General features: G+C 37.9%; 1 protein-coding gene across 2 annotated transcripts in view; it reads right to left on the bottom strand.

Moving 5' to 3' along the window:
- LOC149313993 (contactin-associated protein-like 5) overlaps positions 1-26,320 on the bottom strand; it is a 508,214-nt gene that overhangs the window by 82,454 nt on the left and 399,440 nt on the right. For both annotated transcript variants that reach the window (XM_089520319.1, XM_089520320.1), the window contains 4 exons: positions 14,777-14,933; positions 7,430-7,557; positions 5,887-6,057; positions 573-791 (listed from right to left, as the gene is read on the bottom strand). In XM_089520319.1, coding sequence (XP_089376445.1) covers positions 573-791; positions 5,887-6,057; positions 7,430-7,557; positions 14,777-14,933 — 675 coding nt within the window. The remainder of the gene's footprint in view (positions 1-572; positions 792-5,886; positions 6,058-7,429; positions 7,558-14,776; positions 14,934-26,320) is intronic.

The raw sequence follows: 26,320 nt of genomic DNA, 5'->3' as shown, positions 1-26,320 counted from the left end.
CCATGTCAGTATGGTTTTGGTGGTGGTGGTGGGGGAACAAATGATGAGAATGGGTATAGCTGGTGCCACTCAAAAGGAGACTTCAGTACTTGTTTCTGTGGCAACATGGCTTTCTGAAGTGCCCTTCTATTTCCTCCAGATTAGGAAGGTGAGTCTCTAGTAGTGTCTCCTGTTGCTTCTTCTCATAAAGGTAAGTGGTTATAAAAAAAAAAACAGAAGAGTACCTTTAAAAAGCAGAGCCAGTTCTGACAGAGAGCTGGTCTAGGTAGACAAAGATACTTAACAGGAACCCTTACGTGGCTTCAGTTATCTGCTAAGACAACATCTCTGGGATTCAATACAGGTAGCTATATCGAGCGGGCCTCACTGGGCTGCTTGAATCTGAAGCTGTTTCTTGCTAAATTCAGGTACATTCTTCTGATTTGGCTTTATTTGATGCAGTCCTGCATATTAAGATTCTCTCAAAACAAAATAGGTAACCAAAGACCTTAATTATCTGGTAACTAAAAGAAAGACAGTCTTCAACAATCACATCTGTAAAACATGAATAAACATTTGCTGGCTATCCTTACCTACAAATAGCTGACTATTCAGCTGCAATCGGAAATGTCCTTCAGTGGGTGCTTCAACAATCTTCTTTGGAAGCTTGTCCACCTGAAGAGAAGTTTCCTTGAGATTTCTCTCAGCAAGCAAATAATGCCACTGATTATCATTCAAGGGCACTGGAGACTGGACAGTGACTTCTACTGGCCCATTTCCAACATCTACTCTGAAGGTGATCTCTTTTGGAGCTGGAAAGAATAAGGTGAGAAATATGAACATCTCTTGTCAATACTGATGAGAATTATATAAACACCCAGGATTTTTTTAACTGGGCCAAGCAACAACAATATAGCATGATTCTCATCCACTATTCTACATGAAATAGTTTGCTAATCAGAACATATGTCAAATCCTGGAACAAAAAATTAACAAGCTTTGCTGCTACTCTCCTGGTTATTCCTTTTGTTATGAATGTAACAGATTCATTACCCATGGAATCTACCTTGGCTAAAAGAAAAACACTAGGAGCTGTATGAGGGAAGAAAATGATTTCAGCCAGATTGAAAGGGCCACAGTGAAATTCAGGAAGGATGCTAATTGTTTCTACATTTCTCAAATTTTGAAGTAAGTGAGATGAAGTTATGATGGCCTTGAAAATATGTATGGCTAGTGGAGAAAAGAAACAAAAAGAATCTCAAAGTCATTGCAGGAGTCTGGCCTAGCGGGGGGGAAACCTAAAGCACACGAAGACTGGGCAGGGGGATGAAGAAAGGACCTGTCATGATAACATAGTTGGCTGCATCATATCACAAAACCAGTTTAGAGTAAGAGAGGAGGCATCACCCTCATCCTGATATGGCACTGTAAAAACATCACTGGGTTGCATTACATGAAAAAAGGTATACTAATAGTCATGAGACAATGTGCATCCTGCCATCAAAAGCTTTAATTTAGAGTGCATTTCAGAGAAATAAAATAATCATCAAAGAGTGGTCTCAATCCCATTAGTTAATTCCAACTAGAGTAAACACATTGAATCAGTTGTTAGGTGAAGAGTTAACATGGACCCACTACTTGCAGTTCCTTGCCCAGCTTCACTGACTGGTGGAAGGTAGTGAAAACCTCCTCTTCCTTGTGCCCCAATGAGAAGCTGAATGGACCTCCTCCACCCCATCTGGGTGCTGGCTTTTAAGGTGGACTGGAGAAGGATTAGCCTAGGAGACCTTACTTACTTACTTACACATATGTAACTTGGTTGCCGATGTTGACTATCAGTGCTTATTTCTTAATAAAACCTCTGACTATTAATTGTCCATTGCAAGAATGACTTTTAACTGGGGTGGGTTGTATTTTTTTTATCTTCTTGGTTATGTTTTGACTACTCTTTCCACTGTGGTAAATTAAAGTTTTCATATAAGTGTTTATTTAATTGTTAACTTTGTATTATGTATTGTTTAATCTATATTTTGCTTTAACTTATATTGTAAGCTACCTTGGGTGCCATAATAGGAGAAAGACAGAAAATAAATAAATAAATAAATAAATGTTAAAATCATGCACAAAAACAGTTTAGTCAATAGGAAAATGTATATGTTTCAAAATATGTACAAAAATGTGTGCAGTATTTTTAAATAAAAGTGTAGAAAATGAAGAACTTCCCTTGAGAGAGAAAAAATAACCCTTGAAACCTGATCCAAATCAAGAGAGAATGGATGAGAAATTTTGTCATCTTTAGCTATGCAGTGACTTCATTATGTCAATTAAGAATAAGAGTAGTTATTCCTACCTTTCAAGGAAAAAAATGCTGAAAGGAAGGGAGATGTTTGTGAAAAATTAATATGCTTGCAAAAAGTGCATCCCATTTTATCCAAGTCCCTGATTCTCTTGATAGATTAATATTAAATGACAGTCTCAAACTGAATTGTATATTTTCAAAGATAAGACTGACTTGTTGAGACATCATAGGCAATCATTTGGGATAAGAAATTATTCAAAATTAGACAGCTTTCAAATGATGTGAAGATTTAATATCAGTTTAAATCTGTTATTAAAATAAACTAAGTTTGTGCTTTTAAAAGTCCCTCTTCAATTCTGTTTTTTTTTTTAAAAAAAAAAACATTTTTTTTTAGTTTGACTAAAGCCAGGAAGATCTTTTCCCTAACTATTTAAGTGAAGCCAGCTCCAGCTATGGAGATTGCTACAATATGATTATCAGAGAGATTATTCTGCTGCTTAAATCACTGCCATGCCAGAACCTGCACAACTCAGCTTTGGAAGAACTGAGCCAACAAAAGGGTTATACATCTCACACATATCTCACACAAAGCACAAAGGTTACATATCTCTGGTATTCTGAGTAAAATGAATCAGGTCATAAAAAGTAAGCTAAGAGAAGATGTATTCTGGTAAAGAAATGAGAAACTAATTTTTTACATTTTATTTTGGAGGTTCATGGAAAGAAACATAAATCCAGAACCCATATCCAGATCCTATTTCTCTTTTTATCAATTACAAAACAGTATACAAATGTCTTACGAATGCTTATTTTCAATTATATATTTTCTGGGGTATTTTGACTCAGGCCCTGTGCAAACAGGCAGGAAGGGGCAGCAAGAGACCGCCCCTTTCTGCCCCGGATCAGTGTCACGGCAAACTCACACCACAGCACCGATCCAGCCTCTGCAGAGCACACAAAGGAGACATTTTCTTACGGCTCCTTTTTGTGCCTGCAAAGAGATACCACAGCCGCTGCTGGGCAGCTTGATCATGCCCCTTTGGTGCAGCACCGTTTGGGCGCTGTGCCAAAGGGACGTCATCATTGCATGCACTGTCTGAATGACTGCGCACCAAGATGGCGCCCAGGCAGTGCAGGGAGGGCTCTGAGTGTGGGGATGCTCAGCCCTCACCCCGCCTGCAGGATGGTGCTTTTTGCCTGTCTTTACCTGGCCTCAGTTTGTAGACCAAGGCCTTGATATAATGATAGTGCTGGTTTGCACATTTGCTTGAGAAATCCAAATAAGTCAGTTCATATTAAAAAGTGAACCAAACAAAATTTCTCTCCCCTCCCTTTATCTATAGCCTCCAATGTATTCTGCCTAACCCCTAATTCCTCCTCCAACCCTAAGGAGCAAGCTTCAATAGATTTGCCACTGTGACATTGCTTGATTTTTTGCTCATTTGGCTCTGGATGGCTATATCACAGCCAGCATTTTTGTTACTTGATGTCATGACATGTCACTTCCTTTTGCTTCATCAGTTATTTAGGGGTTCTTGCCTTTTTGCTTTTTCAGAATGGACAGCTCCCTAAAACAGCATACAATAGCCATGCAAAGGGTTTTTTTTAACATCTTGAAAATATGTTTTTTGGTCACAACATAATGGTTTTCACCAATTACTTGGGGTGGTGGTCATGTGGGAGCCTATGACAGGTCTGTGGAAGTCACAATGCCTGCACTAGTCATGTCCCCATGTGGGACACACAATTTGCACCATTGGATTAATTCATAACCATTCTCCCATGAAATTCGAGTTCACACTAATGGCTCAGAGAATTGTCTATCTAAGGCCTGAAACACACAGGCCAAATAAAGTGGTTTCCGGTTGCTTTGAGAGGGTGGCGTTGAAATGATGCAGGCCCCCAAAGCATCCAGAAGCTGTGCCAAGCTGAGAAAAGCCAGACCTTTCAAGAGCAGATTACATCCACTCCTGTTGGCAGCCTGCTTGGGACAGAGGCAGTGGCCTGCTTCAGGTGTGAGCCATGGGGTGACCATGGTCCCTGTCTGATTGCGGGCGGAGTGGCCTCTGGCCACTCCTTCTGGGCCATGTGCTTTGGGCCTCACTCTTCCTTCTGCAGTCTCTTCTGTCATCTCATACGTAAGCCACTCATTTCAGTAAGTTCAGGTATGCCAAATTTTACATCCAAATAGGTAACAAATGCACCCACAGTAACTGAGCTTTTTACATGTAAAATAGGGCCTCCTGTCTTCAAAATTAGTTTGACCCAACAAGTTCCTCAAAAGATATCCATAGCGTAATGAAATGTCTAGCAGCATGTCTGCTCCATTTTATAACAGCTGAATCCTTTGTTTTATTTTTTCAAAATGTATTAAAACTCTTGTCTTGACAGACTGCATTATTTTGTTATCATTTCATGTCAAGGCCTTGCTTTTGAAAAAATAAAATAAAGTAATAGCCCTTGAGAATGAAATACAGCATACTGAAGTGTCAACCAAATAGAACTTTGATATGCAATTAATACTAAACCATACCTCATTACCTAGTGATAATGCACCATGGCATTTACCATGGGTTTAATGAATCAAAAGGCCTTGGGGGCTTTATTTTATTAAATTTTATGTTGAAATTATTATAACCATATTATGAAATGATAGCATTTCATTCCCCGTTTGTTCACCCTGATGGAATATGGAACAGAAGGACCTTATTTCACTTTAAAGCCACAACATGATCCAACTTTCATTAATAGACTAACCTAGCAGAATAAAAGATGAGTTAAACTTACTAGTTGGGTTCTCTTCCCCTCTTTATATGCTGGGCAGTAATTGCAATTCAAGCCCAGAATGAGTCTGTGTGATTGACATACTTCACACAAAAAATGACTGTGCATATTTTTGATCTCTTATTTCATGCTTCTTTGCATGTCAACTGCTTTCCAATGACATATTGCATAAATACAATTAACAGGAGCTAACATCATCTAATATCAACAGGAGCAAGCAATTGGTAACTGATATAATACAATATCATGGAAAGCAGCCATTCGGTGTTCTACTCCAGATGGCAAATGGCAAGAACACAACAGAGCTGCCACTGAGTTAATTAAATTTTCTTCTGTTCACTACATATATTTTATTTTAATTTATTAAAATATTTATATCTAACTCTATATCCATGAGTGTCATACCAGATGAAAGGTTTAAATGATTTAGCATAATTTAAATAAAAATATATGGAAGTACTTAACAAAATAAGTTAAAACAATTAAAATCAAGCATATGTATGAAATGCATAAAATGAGTAGACCCTAAAAGGCTTTAATAAAAATCTGCATTTGAACTTGGTGCTAAAATTAACCCAATGTTGATGGTAATTTGGCCTCTGATGTGAGGGCATTTCCCAACTGGGGTACCAAATTTTCACAAAATGTATTACTCCCACCTGGGACAGAAACATTTGAAGCTTTATGTACATTCATATGAAGACACACAGAAAGATACCAGCACTGCCATAGTACAGATACTAAATCAACAGCTGTATACCCCCTCTCCCTGCTCAGATCACTAGAATGAACAATATGCCAACATTTTCAGTGTGCACACTCACAGCTTATTTCAATTCGGATGAAGTCTTTCATTCCTAAATTTTCCAAGAAGACCCCTGATGATACTGCAGTTTTGAAGAAGAAGGAAATATCTGCAGTGAACTCCGCATGAAAGGTGGGGAAGAGAAGGTACGAGGACTCAGTGATGAATGAAGCTGAATTCCAGAACTGTCCTGCAAATAGCAACAACCTTCCCTATAGTTAATCCTAAAACAGATAATGAAAGAAGTTGCAAAGGCACATCTTTTTAGCAGTCCACAAACAGAAATCTTGGGATCATGATTGATGGTTTGATGTAAATGTCAGATTGGTGTGTGTGGTTGTGAGAGTTATGCAGAGGTGCATAATAATTATTCATAGTATGGAGAGAAAAAATGTTTTTCTTACATTCTCGCAATTCTAAAGCCCAGGGTAATCTCATGAAGCTCAATGGTGGGCAATTCAGAACAAATAAGAGGAAATACTTCACACTGTGCATAGTTCGACAGTAGTAACCACTACCATGAGATATAATGACAGTTATCACTTTAAGTGATTTTAGTAAAGAATTAGAGGCCTGTTACAGACTGCCAAAATAAAGCTGCTTCGGGTCTCTTTGAAGGTATGTTATTTAAATGATGCATGGGTCCTAAGAGTCTGGAGGTCGCGCCAAAGCCACACTCCATTCCTAAGCACTGTACACAGTCTGTAACAGGCCAGAGACATTCTAGAAACATTGGAATCTAAGGCTGTGGCATGGTAGTCATTGTGATAGCTACATTTTCCATCCAGTATGAGAGGCTACATGTCTCTTATTTATGTATTTTACTTTATTTCATTGATATGCCACTTTACTCCCTGAGTGGGAACCAAAGTGTCTTCCAAAGAGAATGAGTTAAAAAATCTGAACACTAAAATTTTAAAAATAGTTAGGAATCTCTATATCAAACAATTGGAAATCATTTAAAAGTCATACAAAAGTTTTTAAAAATCTAAATAAGAACCTTCCCTGCTTACCAGTAAAAGCCTGCTTAAACAAAAATTCCCGGTGGAGAAAGGAAATCAGGAAGTAAGCCAAATTAGTTTCTTGTGGGAAGATGTTTCAGAGGGTGGGAGCAGCCACTGAGAAGGCTCTGTCTTATATCCTCACCATACAAGCCTGTGATGGTGGTGGGACGAAAAGAAAGCCTTCCCTTGAAGATCTTAGATCTCATAATCTTTTAATACCAGTTGCTGGGGAACACAGCTAGAAGGGTTGTATACTGCAATCATTGGGATTACCATAGGCCTATCATGGTAAGAAAATGCTCGAGGAGATGGACCTTCAGTCTTACCAGTGAGGCTTGGCTTATATTCTTAACTCCAACACCTACCTTATTTGAAAATATATCACAAAACCATTCTTCTTCTTTTTAAATAAATGCCCAGAAACAAATCAGACACTGAAATTATATTAAGGAGCTTATGCTCAGTAGAACAAGCAGTAGGATGAATGAGTGTGTGTCTAGACACACATAGTTTTTGTGCAGCCTGTGCATAAGGTAACTGAAAAGCGCTGATACTCACTATCTCCATAGCAACGCAAAGGTCCAATTCTCCAGGCAGCTTCAGAATTAGGTCTGTTTGTATCAGTGATGACAATCTGGTTTACAGGCAAGTGTTCTTTGAAGGAAAGGAAGCCAGTATCATTGGTCCTGAATAGATAGACAGATATAAATACACATATAGAAAAGACAATTGGATTAACTGTTGAAACCCCAAACATTTATCTTTGTAGGAAAAAAAACCAACAATAAACAGATATATTTATTTTACTATCAATTCAATTTCTTAAACTGCACCCACTATCTCCAAAGTGCATGCAGGTTAAAATCCTGTTGCTTATTTATTTCAAACATTTTGGGCCTTTGGAACATATCTTATCCACATCTCTTCTACAGAAAGGATGTTCCATTAACAGAGAGGAACGTCTGAAAAAAAAGAAAGAAACCCTTTCCATTGTGGGTATGAACCGTATCTTTGATTGAGGCACAGAAAGAAAGAAAGACATGCCTTCAGCTATTTGAATACCAAGCTGTTTTAGGCCAGGTAAAACCGCCTTGATTTGGGCTTGGGGGCAAATCAGTAGCTAGCTAATTTGTTTTAAAAAATTATTGTAATATGCATAGTATGGTTTGGCCAGGCCAGCCCAATCTCCGATAGCCACATTCTGAATCATGTGAACCTTGTGGGTGAATACCTAAATAAATAAATAAATAAATAACTCAGGTAATGTCTAATTAAGACAATGAAAAGAACTGTAAGGAGTTAAAGCATCAGTGGAATAACCACTATGCTCTGCTAATGTCCTCTCTGCTCCTTTTCTGTGCAAACCAGGAAGGCAACATATTCATGAACCAGATTTGGACATGGGATCTCTATAGCTGATGGCTTGTGTTTGGTGCTCCAGGGAAGAAATTCCAATTGTGAACATTGGAGGAACAGCAGTAAGCTGTGGCAGCTTATTCTTATTAACTACTGTGAATATATAGTTGCACATAGGAAGGAAAATCCTGAAGGAAATGCAACGCCATGTCACACACCAAAAAGTGATAAGTAAGAATTTCCTGCCACTGTGACAATCTTTGTTAGGGCTAGAATTCAAAAGCCAGGGGGCTTGTAACCATGTATATGTACCAGTTCTGACAGCACAGGGTGAATATGTTATGGGGTTTCCTCAGGAGAGAAAAGACAACTGAGTGTCATTTTTCAGGAACCAGATGCCACTTGAGTGGTGATGGTACAAATCATTGTGCTTCTTGTTCACAATTAGTCCAAGACAGTTAGGGTGTAGCTACACTGCAGAATTAAAGCAGTTTGAGACCAATTCAATGGCCATGTCACTATCCTACAGAATCCTGGGATTTTAAGTTTCGTGTGGTATTCAGTCTGGTTTGTCAGCACTGTAGTGTTTCATAGGATCCTGTAGGATAGAGTTGTAGTAGTTAAAGTGGTGTCAAACTGCTTTAATCTTGCAGAGTGGCTATACCTTAAGTTGCCTAAGGAGAGTGGTCCATTGTGTAGAGACTTAAGTTCAAAAGGGATAGTGAAGATGAAGTAAAATTTCTGACAGTAACTTTCCTTGTTCCTTGTAGCAAAACAAACATACAAACAAAAAACACTCATATTAAACTAAATAAGTAACAATTTGCTGCCTTGCCCCAATACCATGGACATCTTCCTCACTCTGACTAATGGTAGAGTCGATCCTATTGTTGTTACTGAAGTGATAGTAACAGAACTGGTCTGTAACACATCTGAAATTCTGAGAAGCTGAGATTCAAACCATGTTCTCCGTACGCATAACTCAACATTGTCCAGAGATATAAACATTGAAATTAATGTAGACTTCACATCACAGCCTTTAACATGCTGTACCAGCTGAATCTTTCAAAAGGTTTTCAAGGGTAGCCAAAGAGATTAGTCCAACTTTGAAGGTTGCTGATGTAGGGCTTTTCTGTGAAACCAATTGAAGCATGTCCAAATAGCATATGTTGTGCACACTCCTTGTGAGAATCTCTTTCAATGACTGTTGCACATAATAGCATATCCACATATAAAAAAATGACAGGTGGGAAGTAAATGCAGGAATATAGTTTTGCTCTCTTTATAAGTATCTGTATACTTGAAGGAATCTCTGCACTTGTACTGTACATTCCATAGCAGGAAATGGGAAGTGCTTATTATTTCAATATAAAACATAATGACAAAAATAAATCATTTACACAAACATAATGAGCTAATGCTGAGTGAGGACTTTGCATGTTGGACTTTGCTCCATTTACACAATGGCTGTGGTGCTGGTAGACACAAAAGCCTCCAAACAGAGTTTGGGAAAACTCCTGAGAATTCTGCCTGAGAATTCTAAATACCCCTCCTTAAAACTGCCAATCCCAGAATGCAACAGGAGGCAGCTAGAGGAGTCAAAGTGGAATAGTAGCACTTTAAGAGTATAGTGTGATAAACATCACTGTTTGGTAGATTTTTGACTAGATATACTGTATGGCCGGCACAGCTACCCCTGGATGTTATACAGCGGGGGGGGGGGGGGGGGTGCAATTTGGTAGCAGAAAACTGACTTGTCTAGTTTTACCTAGATTGCTGCATCACATACTTTCACATCATATTCCCAATGAGCACATCCATAAACATGGATACTCACAGGGGAATATATAAATGATATGGAAATTAGCCAGCCTGCAGGACGTAACTCATGACATGTATTGAATGTGGCCCATTAGTTCACATTTGCATCAAGTAAGTGAATGAAATTATACACCATAGCATAGTTAGGAGACAAATAAGAAGCTGTATAACAGTTTTGTCATGTGTAATAAATGAGTTGAGAGGGATGAATCTTCCCACTCCCCAATTGTACTGTATTCCAGGATCCTGTACTATTAGAGAAGTTGGCCATTAATCTATGAAGAATATTCAAAATTTCTCATCCCCAACAGATGGTAGGATAGAAGTGTCATTAAATATCATTTTGTGCCTTATGGTACCCTACTGGTATATTTTCAACTTTTACATTAATGAAACCTCTAGTGGATAGGTGAGCTCAGTGGCATAAATATATAATGAAACCTGTGATAGATAAAGTATACTTAGAAAAATGTGCTATCAGCATATGTCTACAGTGAGGTAAATGGGAAACAAGCCAATGAAATTTAACTTCAGATCCAGTAAATTTGAGACTAGAAGTAATGTAGATTAAAAATGCAATGGGATAGTAGCTTAATTAATTTCTATCATCATGCAGTAATCAAATATCCTTTAAAGAAGTTCAACCACCAAGACTGTAAGGTACTGCAGGCAATAATGTAATGACAGTGATGTTGGAAGATCACCACATTAAGGACATTCTTAATGCAGCTCAATAAATCTTCTTGTTTAATAATTCTTCTGTCCCTCTACTTGCGATCTCTTTTAGAGGGCTATCCAAAGAAGCTATGCCATATAGGGATTGTGCAAATTTCAATATTTCCAAATTGAATACTAGCAGATATTCTTGTTCTTGATTAGAATAGATGCCTTAACTATCAAGACATATTTGTTGTTGTATGCCTTCAAGTCATTTTTAACTTATGGCAACTCTAAGGCACATCATGAGATTTTCCAGGCAAGATTTGTTCAGAGAGGGTTCACTATGGCCTTCTTTTGAGTGGGCAAATCACCCATCGAGTTTCCATGAGTGGAAATTTAAACCCTAGGCTCCAGAGTCATATTTCAGTGCTCAAACCATTACACCACACTGGTTCTCTAACTGAAAAAAAAGTAAACCCCTTCAAGTTTCTGTTGTTTGTTGTCTTGTATTTTAGAAATCCTGGTTAAAGAAATAGGAGCTGCACCAGATGTGACCCAGGTATAAGCCAACACCCAGAAGAGGGAGCTTGTAGCACTTTGCTTCAGCTGAGGGACATCCCTTCCTCCCCTCTGCTACAATCTGGATCTCAAAGGAAGGTTGCACTGCCACCACAAATTAATGTTAGTGTACTTGGGGAATGTAGCTATCTTACCATTTTCAGCAAATCACATGTCATGTATCAAGTTTCTGCACATTCAAACTATGGGGGGGATCTTGGCTAGATTTTGATTGACACAGGCTGTCTTGGTATGGTAAGATAGGCAGCTGAGGATTCTTCAGAGACCTCCAACTGAGACATCCTTCTAACACCTCAAGTTCTTTGTTTTCTTGGTGGGGTGGGGGTGGGGGTGGGGTGTGTGCTTTCTCTACAACTTGCTTAAGAAGCATCTGTGTAAAACTAGCATCTTTCCAATTTTTTGTATGTTGATGTTGTGTGTCTTCAAGTCATTTTGATCTTATGGCATTCCTAAAGTGTACCTATCATGGGGGTTTTTTTGGCAAGATTTGTTCAGAGGATGTTTGCCATTTGCTTCCTCAAGTCTGAGAGAGTGTGACTTGCTCAAAGTCACTCAACTCAGTGGGTTTTATGGCTGAGCTGAGAACTGAATCTCAGTCCAGTGCTCAAACCACTTCACCATATTGGCTCTCAGCACACAGAGAAAGCAATCTCTAAAGGACAGGCTGCTTGATCTGAAAGATGCAAACAGCCTTCCCAGTGCTACTATTTCTTCATAGTCCAAGAAAGAACTCAGCATTTCACATAGGTGTGTCATTGCATAAAAATACATAGACAGTCTCCAATACTGGCCAAAACCAACCAACCAACCAACCTTATTGTGCTCTAAAGAAGAGGAAAATGGGCATCTTCTCATTACTATGAAATAATGAACCAAGTCATGATTTATACTTATCTTGCTCATAATCCTCTAAGGGGTCTCAGAAGATCTCCACAGTCTGTCTAGGATATCTCAGGTAGTATTACAAGAAGTTAAACAATCTTGTTCAATATTCTCGTTTTCTGCTGCTCCAGAGAATAGGATCCAGAGCAATGGATTCAAACAATAGGAGACCACCTCAACATTAGGAAGAACTTCCTGACAGTAAGAGCTGTTCACAGTGGAACATATTTCTCAGAGACTGGATGCACAACAGTCGAGGGTGCTTTGATTCTGTTTTCCTGCATGGCCAGGGGTTGGGCTATATGGCCCTTGTGGTCTTTTCCATATCTATGTTTCTATGATTTTATGATTTTCCTGTATTCCATAAGATGGAATAGTAAAGTGGTTTCAGCATTAGAGTAGGACTCTGGAGACCAGGGCTTGAATTCCTGCTCAGCCATGGAAACCCACTGGGGTTTCTCTCAGCTTCAGAGGATGGTAAATGCAAACCCCCTTTGAATAAATCTGGCCAAGAAAACCCTGTGATAAGTTTGCCTTAGGGTTGCCGTAAATCAGAAATGACTTGAAGGAACAGCAAAACAACTACAAATCTCATATTTTCAGAACACATTATGGCATCTTTTGAAAATGATATTAAGCATATATTTTTGGCCTAAATCTAATTGCTGCTCCCAACTAAAATAATCTCATTCAATCAATATGGTTTACTTACATTTTTACTTTCCATTCAGCTAATGACCCCACTGGTTCACCCCAGTTGGAATTAAGCATTGGATTTAAACCTTGGTTTTCCATGTTTTGGTCTTATGAGCTTGGTTGATATGACAAATAACATAAACAGCTGACATTTTAAATTCAAATTATCTGGTCTTGTTCTCTTGTGGCACTCCAGTTATGGGATATCCTCTCCTTAAAGGCCATATTGACACTAGCTTCATTTCAACCCCTATTTAAAGCATTTTTAAACTATAGTCTCTGAGTTCTAATGATGGTGGTACATGTATATGGTTTTTGCTTCAGTTTGTTTGTTGCACAGTTTGATATGCTTTTAGGGTGTAAATTATATTGAGGTCCAACAGTTAACAAAATGTTACCATGGTTTGGTTAAACACTTCTGTTTGTATTTCACCAAACACATTATTTGTGAATCTGAGGTCCATAAAATGTATCTTGGCCTCAAAGGTCTTCTCCCCAGTAGACAAATCATTATTGCAGAAATGGAAAAGAAAGGTCACTTTACACCAAAAGGATGACATCTGATGGGCCAGATTTATCATTGTGTATAGCTGGTTTTGCCCATCCCCAGCTCAACATATTAAGAATGATATATACTTTTTTATCACAGCAGCAGTGAACCACTTCTTTTATAAACAGAACATGCCAACTCTTTTTTAGCCTCCTCCTTTTAGCCTGACAATTTTAGCTCTGGTCTTTTGTGCATTTTCCAGTTTATCCACTTTATTCCTACCAAATTCATCATTGATTTCTACTATATAGCTATATTTTTTCTATAATATAGGTCAGGCATAAAAAAGGAGAGGAATCCTTATTTTTCAAAGTGTAACTTTTTCAGCACAATTTACAGGGCTTCTACAGTATACATCATGTGTTCTCCCCTCCCTACCATCAAGCTTTCTTCTCTTTTCTAAACTACATATAAGTTATTAAACTTAAGCAAATGTGAATAGTTTAATAAATCTACTATGTTTTTATTTTTTTCTCAAGAGATTCAGATACTTATTATAGATATGTGAAGAGAAGCAAAGTTCCACACATGCACAGATGGAACAAGGGCCATTTGTGAGAACAGATATGTTTACACATGTCAGTGAAGGAGGCCAATATGCAGGCTAAAGAGGAGAAATCACCAAAAGCCATTGCCTGCTCATTGAGATGGGGCGGAAATTCAACACAGGTGAAGGGATGCCCATCAATAATACCTCTTCATCATTGCTTGAAGTTATAACTTGACCTGTGGCACATGTGAAGTCAGAGCCTGACTTTTCAGTACCAAATCATTTTCAATTATTTCCTTTTTTCGATACCACCTACATCACATTAAACTTCTGTATTATGAAGTTTTCAAACAAAGTGCCTGTGATGGCAGCACTGGACTGTGGTGTCATGTTGGAGATAAAAGTAGTATAACATTTCATAGGAATCTTAAGGGCATTTAGACTGACCCCACAGTTAGTGTATGACAAGAGGGACAAGATGAAATATTTACATGTCATGGAGTTTGAGATCAGGGAAAGCTTTCACACTGAGTTTTTACAGAGAACAGTGGGAAAGCTTCACATTTCATGGGTTAGGTGTAAAGACCCCCAGCTTTACTGACAGTGGTGATTGCCTGACACTTGATGGCACTAAGTGAGATATAAGCAGAATTCCCCACATTTGGTATATGCAGCAGTGGGAAATAAGCTGAGATCCCCCCCTACACACACACAAATCAAGCTGTGATTCTTTCCTATTTGACTGTGTTGAACCAACAAAGGCCTTCAAAGAAAGATAAATAATTAGCAGTTTAATTTGTCTTTCATGCTATTCATAGTATGTATGCATATGGAAAAATAATAACAAACTAGAGTAAAAACTCATCGTTACCATTCTTCTTTATCAGCATCACAGTTACAAAAGTATCTCAGATCCAAGCAGCTTTCTTCTAATCCACATGCACACTGCTGGACTCCTGGAATAGACCCTCCCCAGTAAGGATGCTTTTCGTTGGCATGACCAACCCACCAAACAAATGGCATTCCATCTGGGGAAACAAACAAAGAAGAAATCAAGAATACATGGGGAGGCTTCCTTTATGGGAAAGTCAGGATGAAGTGTCATCCTTCACATAGTGGTTGATCTCAAAGAAACATTGTATGTCATTTTGAATTCTGCATCTCACATTTGCATTTCCTGTTGTATTTAATGTTTGTAAGTCCTGCTCTTAACTAGAAGTGTGATAATTTCAAAATGATCTTACATGAGCATCCTAAAAATCTATTTCAAAGAAATACACTGATAAAAGTTTCATCTAATATGGTAAAGACATTTCTCCTCGACAGGAATACAATCTCACTAGAGCATTTTACAGAAGAATCTAGAGGTTATGTAAATATCTGTAATTGTAGAGCATCAAATTAAATGCTGCATTCTTAACAGATCAGATCATGACAGTACTAGTCCATTTTTGCAGTCATCAGTGGAAAATTCAAGCAAATTTCTTGCATTCTACTGACAACAGTTGTAGGAGTATGAAAATGCATGTTTCAGACCAACTGCCACGCACTCTGATTAATTAGTGAAGTACAAGGAGCATTTACTACATCTATATTTTATAGACAAACACACACACACACTATATTCCTGAACTCTGGATAATCAAGTCAGTCTATGAGGCTGAAAAGCACAGCTACTTCATAGCAATAATTTACTGAAATGTAGTTAATCTCAACAGGTAAAATTCAAAAAAGATAAAATTCATAGCAGTGTTAATCTATATCAGTATGCAAAGGGTTATTGTAGCAAATGTGTATTCTAACACTTTCTCAGTCTCAAAAAAGCAGCAATACTCTTTTGCTATAATACTCACAAGACAGATAAAGAGAGTGACCATAACATGATGCATTAGAGGTTGGAGGAAAATATATTTATATTAGAGTGGTGGCAATAGACTCTCCAATAGGAACCCATACCCAACCTGACTGACATATTTACATAACCTTTTTTTTCTTTCTGTGATGGTAATTGATTATAAAATTTAAACTTTTATTGGTTATTTTCATCCAAGCTTGACAAAGCACTTTTCACCATGTACTTGGTCATAAACCTATATAACCTTTTTTTCCAAGTGAACACTAGATGCCTTGCAGTCAGCTAAAAAAGATTGTGTCTTGTTTGATTTGTGAACTTCTATCTAAACTGTGACATCCGACTTTAGTTCTCTGCTCAGTGAAGCACCTCTGGCCTCAATCTGACTTCCTCTTTTCTGACAATACTCTTGAATGTATCTAAACAACATACTAGTAGTTAGGCCACTTGAACACTGTTTTAATTGTCATGTCCCCATCCTATGGAATCATGTGATTTGTAGTTTGGTGAAGCCTTTGGAATCCTTTCCTGAATATCTTTAGTGCAACAACTCAGAGAAGGGTGAACTAGAATTCTCTAGAGGGAAATTTTAGGCACTTCAAAGAAAGAATGTTGAATCCCATAGGATGGACCCATCATACTTAAAGTGCAATCAAACTGCTGTCACAATTAAAGCTCAGCAGGGAAAAACATTCCTGTTCTTGATTCTTCATTTGTAGCTTACATTTTATCTTTTATCAAGCTCTGATCTCAAATGCCTGCTGTAACCTGTATTCTAAACCTGCATTCTAACATTTTTGCCCCCAAATTCTCCCAAGTGTATCCTGAATGTATCCGCACTACATGCTAGAAGTTAGACCACTTGAATATGGTTTTAATTGTCATGACTTTATGCTTTGTAATCCTGTGACATGTAGTTTGGCCCTTGGAGCATTTTTGCCATGTTTTCTGGCACGGAACATTTTTTTAGGTCAGGAGAGGTCTTCTTTAAGCAACAGAAAGTGACTGGAAATGTTAACTTCTTATTTTTAAAAACCTCTCCAGGTCCTAAAATGATCCAAGGGGATAAAGAGGTACCAAAATGTCCCCACATCCCCAGAGAACACTTGGGGGTAAAACCAAAAACACTCCCCCCCCCCCGGAAAAAAAAACAACACTAATAGCCAAAGAAGCTCCAGAGCCAAAGAAGTCTGAGAGCCAAAGAAACAGAAGCATGACTGTGCTTTGGCCAACTCTGTTGAATGTTAGGCATAGAAGGAATATTTACATTTCTTATCCTCAGGAGTATGACATACCAGGTTATCTGCCTTCAAAGCTGCCAACCTCTGTAAAATTTTTCACTGTCCATTCCCCCCCCCCCACACACACAGAGGTTTTTATTTTAATTTGTTTTGTTCAAATAATGTAAAGCCCTGTTCCTATATCTCACTGAGTGGGGATGGAAAGAAGTTTAGAAAATATTTTAAAATGGTCAAAAAACATGTTTTTCAAATGTGGAGAAACCCTGATGAGAGGAATCATGGACTGATGAGAATCTTTGCAATTTGTAAATTATATTGTGCAGAAAACAGCATTTTCTACTCAAGAAAATGTTGATTTCTGCAAAGAAAATGCTGTAATTGGGGATATATTCTACAAACACATTTTCTGTGTAAGAATTATTATTTTTGCTTTCAAACATTTTTAATCATAAATCGTGCTGTTTTCTGTGCATAACAACCACATGCAATTTTTGCACAGAATCAGTCTCATACTAGAAATAGCAATTGAAAAACTCTGTGATTTTTAAAGACTTTCTTACAGCGGGATGAAAATTGCTGAAATTATTAATTGCTCACTTTGAGAAGAAAATTAGGGGCTCAACAGGCCGCCCCTTTGGAGCAACCTGCAGCCGCCCCTTTTCTCACCAGATTGGGGCCACAGAAACTACATGCTATGCCCTCATCTGGTCTTCCCCTGGCACTAAAAGAAGCCACAAAAAATGGCTCCTTTTTGCACCACAGAAAGAGCGCCCTTTTTACTGCTTCTTTGGTGCAACATGTGTAAACACTGTGCCAAAAATGCAGCGTGATGCCCCCTGGCATTTGGCCAGGCAGACAGCATGGGGGCGGTGTGGGGGCAGAGTCAGGCAAACGGTATGTGGTTCCCATGCCCCCACACCAGCTCTTTATGCTGTTGTGTAGAAGGCCTCAGTGAGTTACATCCCTATCACTGACACTCATGTGAGTGATATCACCGCCATTGCTCTGAAGAGGAAAAAAAAGAATAAATGGCCTGGAGCTGCAATGAGTCTCTTGACTACCCATCACAGTGACGTTAAGTCATTAAATTTAGTCCCTCTCCCACCATTTTTGTAGGATGAGGACTGATTTTACCATTTTTCCAAACATTTTCCAGGATGAAAAAGGGCTGAGAGATTCAAGGGAAAACCTTGCCTCTAGGCAAGATTCACACTTAGCAAAAAGGGACTGCTTCCTAACAAATAAAAGTGATCAGTTTTGCTGTGCTTTGTCTTCCTTCCAGTGGTTGCTTCCAACTTTCATGTCCATTGTAGACTGTAAATATTGTAGACTGAGTTCTCAAAGAGTTATTCAAGGCACTGAATTCCAATCACAAAAGAGGTTACACATTTTGAATGGTTTCTTTTAAAAACTGACTAAAATTAGAAATAGATTCACTACCCCACTTACATGGGAGTCATCAGCAATTGTCTCTTCATGCAAGGTTACGGCAATACAATTTTTTGAAGAAGGACATCTGAGTTTGGAAAAGTGCATTAAAAATTAGTTGCAACTAAGCTGCGGAGTCCCTCCTCCACATAGTTACCTACAATTACCATGTTAAAAAGCACTCTTTGCTTTCTCATTTCTTAAAAATAAAATTATTGCTTTTAGTTCCTTTTCCAAAAAAAAAAAAAAATCTGAATTCTACAAGCTGTTGTTGTATGGTGTAGACCTGGATTACACCATAGGCTAGCATGCACTTGTTGAATCTTGAACATTTTTTTTAAAAAAGCTCTAGCAAACAAATAATGTGTATTTTGAGCATACTAGATTCTTCCTTATATAGCAACAGCTAATTGCATTCCATATTACCTAGTCAGAAATAATGATTTAAAAAATCCAAAACAGGCATAAAGATTAATTAAAAAGTACTAATTAGGAGGAGCCTGAGAGGGGCCAAGCCAAGTCAGGTTTGCCTTTTTTGTTGTTTTGCCACTGACTTCAGACACTTACCAAAAACAATGAAACTATGAAATCCTATGCATCTTAACTAAGACGTAAGTCTCACAGTGTTCAATGGGGATTAGATAGGTGGAAACAGGAGCCTTGCAGGAGGAATACTTATTTTCAGGCCATCTTAAATGAGGAGACATGGGCTTTGTCCAATACCCAGTGGTACTCATTATAAAAATGGAAAGTACAACGGTATACATTTCCCGGGTGTATATCCACCAATTTTGCATTCTTCAAACTTGCAGAATTTTAATGTATATTATCATCAACCTATTCCTTCAAAATTATGATTGCACAAACTAGGGATCATAAGGTGGGGGGACCCAAGGTTATGGAAATAGATAACAGCTATGGAACATCCTATAGTTCCCATCCTTTTCCACTCTGGAAACCAAGCATTCTGTTTGGTATGGCACTTACAAAGCTATAGTCATCAAAGGAGCAAGTCTTATCACCAGGTTTAACATTCCTTAACACCTTGATTCTAAAATCTCTAAGCTAAGTTAGTATGGAGCTGGTTATAAAAAAAGAAAACCAGACTGTGAAGCATAGCCATATTTTTTTAATTTGTAAGAATACAATTAGTGCCCCCACTTTCAGTTTATTAGTCATGTGCTCTCTAGAATATAGATATAGCCCACTTCCTGCTTTACTACTAACATAACCAAGTATGTAGTCTAGATACTGAATACTTGCGTCCTAGTAATGCTAGCACTTAAAATATATTATTCTTACATTTGAAATACTAATCCCATCTATGCCACATTTGTATACAATATGTTAACAGAAGGTGGGAGATAAATGCATGAAGATACTGGAAAAACCCTGAATCAAACTCTGAAGGGAATAAATTACTCTACCACTTCATGACTAGCCCTCTAAGCCATCTCCCTAAAGAATAGATCCCTAAGCGATCCCACAGTTCACTTTTCTCTGTTGTTGCAACTGGCAATTTAGATATTTTGGAAGGAAGGTGCAATTTACATTTCTCTAAGAGGAGCAATGCTCTACTATTATTAAAAACATTGGTCAAGGATCTTTGGGAGAATACGCAAAACTAAGAATGTAGTATGAATATTATCAAAACATTTAAGGCACTTTAAAGACTAACACATTTTATTAAGCTCAAACTTTCATAGATTCCAACTCGCTTCAGATACAGGCTTTTATGAAAGCTTATGTCCAATAAAGCTTGCTAAACTTTAAGATGTCATAAGACTCTGTTGGTTTTGCTGCAATTGACCCTCCTCCCCCAAAGACAGAAATTCTATGAAAATATTTGTTATGCTTTTGGTAGAATTTCCAGGTATTAAGAGTATTTAGGATTAGTTCTTTAATTTCATTGACAATTTAAAGCAACATGAGAGAAGTGATCTGTCTAATTAAAAATGTGCTAATTCGGGGGAAGACAATATTTAGTTTTAAAATGTAAGTTTGTGCAGCTATTAGGAAATAATAGTGATCATTAATCAAAGTCAAGCCTCACATTATTGCCTCTTGGAAAGGTTCATTAAGTAGAGCATAGTTATAAGATAAACAGCCAGCATCAGGATATTAAGAGTGAACAGTTTTATAATATCTTCTCTATGTTTGACTATCTCTATTTTATTGTACTAAACCAACCCAAAGATTTATGGAAGTCTCCTTAAAGTAGTACACTTGCCAAAGCCTGAGTCATTTAAAACCAAGCTAAATAGAGAACTTGCTAATATACCGGAGGGAACAATCTGAAAAAGGATAGAGAATAGACATCTATGGTCTAATGTATCTTTTTTAGTATCTTTTCTAGCATCTGATTCTGCCACTAAGAAATGAAATAGTGGTTCACTTGAACTGCGATAAGAGGAGAAATGAGGGTCATATAGACCCTCATATTGGTTCAGTGAAGAACTTTAACACATGCTTTAGAAAGATTTAATTATGTTATGACTTGTGCATGTTTGCATAACATGCTGTTTAGAAGTATTATAATTATTTTGAAATGTTCTATTTTAATTATTCTTTAATAAGTGCTCCTCTAGGTTTGTTGTGGAGGCCCTAAGATGGACCAAAACAAACAAAAAGGCCATGAAAAAAGCTAGAGTATTGACCAGTTACTGTTTCCATAGGTTTTCATTAGCATTATTTAGTCATACTTAGAGGAGATCCATTTAGCTTAATAGGACTTATATTAGTCGTTCTGTTGAGTTGAATGGATCTTCTCAAAGTAGAACTATATATAATTAAGTATGATCAATGTGGTATCTGGCTTCAACCCAATGTCTCTGCAATAGGATGAGTGACCCTGTGCACCTATTTTAAAATGCTTGGGGTTTACTTGTTTAAAAATATATTGATAGTTTTGGAAATAAATCTCATAATAGTTGGTGGATAGTAAACTGAATCTTGAGATATTCCCACAAATGACAGCAGTGTTCAAGTAACTTTGATTTCTGTTTTATTGTAATAAAATATTGTGATAGCAAACTACACATGAGGTAAGGAGCGTTATACATGTCCACAGTCAAGAAAAGTATTGGTATTTTTCCTGCTTTTAGGGTTTTTTTTTAACCTCTCCTTTATACACTACCGCCTTGGTCCTTTCTTCCTTTTTACCCCCTTCTGTCTCCTATTCCAACATATATGCTAGAAACATTTCTCTTACTTGTATCCGTCTTGATGTTTACTATGGTCAGATTACCTGCAGAGAGAAAAGTCTCACATGTATATTTCTTCTTCCGCCAGTCATAGAGGAATCACATTTATATGGCGGGTACTAAATACTAAACTGTCTTGAGGCATCTTAAAAACCAACAGTGTTGTTGCAGAAGCTTTTGCAGACTAGTCCTCTTGATTTCAGTTGAGGGCCAGCAGGGAAGTCAAAAGCCCAAGAAGATGAAAGGAGGTGTACCATTCAGACAGCATTACATAATGTATACATAGCATGAGAGTATACTAAATATACAGCGACCATTCACTAACAATAATTTCCTGCTATATTAATTTATATTATCATATAAATTTTATTGCCAGTAACACTTTATTACAATGTTCTAATTTATTGCTGAATTCAGGACACTGGCTGATAGAAGCTGTAGTCTTCCAGATTTTAGGGCACCAGTCAGAAAAGGCCAATCTAAAATAATAATTTTCATATTTGTCCTGTTTTTCCTGTCCATTTTAAAGGACGGAACAACCAAATACCTTTCTTTTGCCTAAATTGAGACACATTATTTCATCTCAGGAGCACATTAAGCTCTACAAGCCAACTAGCCTTGTAGAGCAGAACTCTAATTTTATTCCTTCATAAATAAAAACCCACCCATAGCAAAGCATTGCAGCTCCTTGATTCAATGTTCATATTATATCCTGCAACACATTTATTTATTCCAAAATAACAGGCAGAAACCAATTGCACAAACACACACATTAGAGTTGATGCATTTCCCCCCTCTCTTGTTCTGTAGGACAGAGAATTCACTCATAATTGACATATTAGGATTTATTATTATTATCATTATTATTATTATTATTACAGACATACAAAAGGAGGACTCAGTAGGAGAAAGAGACAGTGAGTAAACAAAGACACCAACAACAGAAAAACAGCTGAAACAAAACAGAAGCAGAATAGCTATGCAGACTTCATGTACACAAATATAGTTCTGCTCAAGTTATATAACTGTCAAAATGACCAATATAACTTGGCAGAAGATACATAACTGTCATTCCTTGTGCCCTTTATTGATTCCATATACTAGAGGTGATAAAAGATATATGGGCACTGCCAAAACAAAAACAAACAAAGCCTCATGTCCTCTTTACAGAGCTTTGAATACTGGCTGGTGGCTGATGGGAATTGGAGTCCAAAAGGAAACATTTCCAAGGCCTCATACCTCTTTCCTTTTCCCTCTACAATTTGTAAAGGAAGTTCTGTTGGAAGATCTTTGCATTCTCTTTTCCCCTCCTTAGATAGATAGGGATTTCCTGCATGCAAACTCCTCCCTCCTCTCTCATTCAAACTAACCATGTGACTTAGGTCACTTCCCCTTTGGGACTAACAGACATTCTCTTGGGGTCTCTACAGACTGCCCCAAAGGAGTGGCTCTGCGCCACCCCTTTCAGTGCTGGATCAGGGCCATGGCAACCACACGCTGTGGCCCTGATCTGGTGCTTTGCCGGCTTTAAAAGAAGCTGCAAAATGCTGTTTAGAGCTGATAAAAAGGCACTCTTGCAACCGTGGCTGCACTTTTCAGCGCTCCTTTCAGCGTGTGTCATATAAACACCATGACAAAGAATTGCTGTGAAGCCGCCTGCCATGCGGGTGGGTGTGTGGCATCATACCGGCGTGACACATGATGTGGCACATGATGTGCATTGTCCAAATGCCACACACCCATGCCGCTGCTTCAAGCTGGTCTGTACAGCCCCTCAGAATATTTTCAACTGAGCTATTCTGTTTCCATCTTCTTGCTCTCTCACTTTTCTTTGGAAAGATGGTGAGATAAATATTTATTTTACTGGAACTATTGCCTAACTAGATTAGGATTTATATTCTATGTAACTATATATTAAAGCCATTAGTAAACTTTTGTTTTAAACTACAACCTATGAGTTTGTTGTTTTTGAATTCAGTCTCAGTTCTGAGGAAAGCTTACTTAGAGAAGAGCACATTTCTGCTACTCTGCTGTTTTGAAGCTAGACCCTAACAAGCTTGGCTTTGATATCTTGATATTTAAATATTTTGTTTTTCTTAATAATGCTGAAGCCTTAGGAAACTTAAATTACCCCACAAGTTCCTTATTAACTATAGCCAATAAAGTAGAGCTTGAACTGATAAATTACAAACACAGTGACTAATTCATGCTTTTATTTACCAGATAAACGCAGGCGTTATTGCATGCAGCTGCGGCTGGATGAATGCAACCTGTAGGCGGCCTGGACCCCAGCTGTGCTTATCCAGTGGTTTTTCAAAAATGGCAAGCTTCTGTTTTTGAAAAGCCACTGGATAGGTTTGGCTGGGGTCAGGGCTGCATATGGGCTGCGCTTGCTCAGCCACGCTTGTGTGCAATAACACCCATGTTTGACCTTTCAATCCTGTGTCTATCCTGGCGGGATTTCTGGGTGCAATAATCTCCAAAGACAACAGAATGTTGTACTGTTACATTAAAACAGGAAATCTGTAGCTCCATTATTGCCATATTCAGAATATTTGTCAAGGTTTATTACATAATTCTCAAGAGAGTCTTCTGTTTCAGGCATAGCCCAGTAAAAGAAACAGGAGAGAAACTGAATCTAGCACTGAATTTCCAGGATCTTGAATAATACAAGGAGAAACTTAACAATTTGCAGTCAATGAGTACAAGCAAATTAAAGGTCCTTTGCACTAAGGCAGAAAATTAATGCACTGTACATTCGCTTAGAGGGCATGCACTGAATGAACATCTTCTGACATATGGGATCATCAGGTTTATTTCTTAAGAGTTTTGCTAGCATGATCTTTATTGTTAGCATTATTCAGCAATGCCAGAGGTTTGAGAATGGTATCATAAACTGATACCATTTATCAGCATGGTGTAGTGATTTGAGTGTTGGGCTATGACTCTGAAGACCAGGATTCAAATCCTTGCTCAGCCATGGAAATTCACTGGGCGAGCTTGGTCATGTAACACACTCTCAGACTCAGTGGGAGGCAAAGAAAAGACCCCTCTGAAGAAATCATGCCAAAAAAAGAAAGAAAGAAAGAAAGAAAGAAAGAAAGAAAGAAAGACCCTTGATAGGTTCATCTTATAGTTGCTATATGTCAGAAAGGATTTGAAAGCACACAACAACAATCTGAAGAAAAAAAACCTGAAGGAAAATTCTTGCCCATCCCTCCCTCTCTCCCTTCTGTTCCACATAACACAGTAGCTTATGACTACATGGATGGAAGTAAACAATCCACACTCCTGTCTTTTTATCCTGGGCACCAAGATGGCAAAAAAGATAAGTCAAATTGCCAAACCATCTTAAATATATCTCTGAATACTACCTAAAGCATGATATAAAAGCTGCCTTTTGTTAAGCCAGATGATTGGTCCAGCTAGACCAGTACTGTTAATTTTGGCTGGCAGTAGCCTTCTAGTATTTCAGACAGTATTCTCACTCCTGCCCCATACTACCTATAAATCCCTGGTATTCTTTCCTTCATGGTTTCCATCTATGTACTCACTAGCCCTGACCCTACTTAAAGACATTAGATGTGAACAGGTGGGTTCACAGGGGTTGCATATTTCTATTTGCTTTAAAGCTCTACCGATCTAACACTGATTTCACCCGCAAGTTTGCTATTCAGACTCCATCAGTTAGAGAAAGAAGCATGGGAAGGGAAGAGTGAACTACTGTAGGCTGCTGTTGCTGTTTTATGAACTTATCAGTCAGGTGTAGTACAAGTCACAGGAAGGCCACTGTACAAGGAGGTTTAGGTTGCCATGTGTGAATTTTTCCATTATACTGATCTGCTTGGTATATTTCTTCCAGAAGTCTTTACACCTTTTACCTTGGCTGTCTTTGCTCCTAGTTATATAACCTTAATAGCTAAACAGGTTTATCCTTGAAATAGCCTTGGAATAGAGGGAAGAATTTATACTAAGCAACTGTCAGAATGTATCCCTGAGTTATAAGATATGGGCATTCTGTTATCTGTTTAACATAGTTGTTTAGATGAATAAGGAAAAACATAGGTGTAAGGTCAATACAGGACAGGTGTGAGTTAGTAGGAGAAATTAACAGTTTAGTCCAGAGAGATTTTGCCTATACCCCCAAGATTGCTCTAAGAGGGCTCAGTGAAGACAAGCACTCTTGGTAAGGATTCTGGTCACTGATGGCCTTTAGGTATCTCCACTATTGACTCCTAGGGATCCTACCCACTAAATGGAGAAGTAAGTTTGCTTGTTAGAGTATTTGTAGGTTTTGTAATTGTACCATTTTCACTATCATATGTCTTAAGAAATGCCTGATGTATCCACAAACATGTTAAAAACTTTCACCCACTGGTCTCCAAATCCTCAAAGAACTCTGTGCCTTTAGCAAAATAATGGATAAGGTCTGAAAATTGATAGAAGTCTTTTAATTATACAATGGGAGAAATAACATAGGGTGGAATGTTTGTTTTTACCACCATTACTCCTGCAATTGCTAAGAGCTGAACAGGATCTTTGTTGCAGCTGTACTCTAGTTTAGCATAGGCAGGTGAATGAGGATTGATGGTAAAATACAAACTAGATTTAACACGTATGTGGAATAAATCTACCAGCTGCTCATCATGTTGTGGACAAACATTATCAGAAATGCTTAAAATTCTGTTCAT

This window comes from Sceloporus occidentalis, unplaced genomic scaffold (genome assembly GCF_023333645.1).
Source record: "Sceloporus occidentalis isolate IW3139 unplaced genomic scaffold, rSceOcc1.0.p SCAF_4, whole genome shotgun sequence".
Taxonomy (NCBI): Eukaryota; Metazoa; Chordata; class Lepidosauria; order Squamata; family Phrynosomatidae; genus Sceloporus; species Sceloporus occidentalis.
This window is presented reverse-complemented; position numbering and strand designations above follow the sequence as displayed.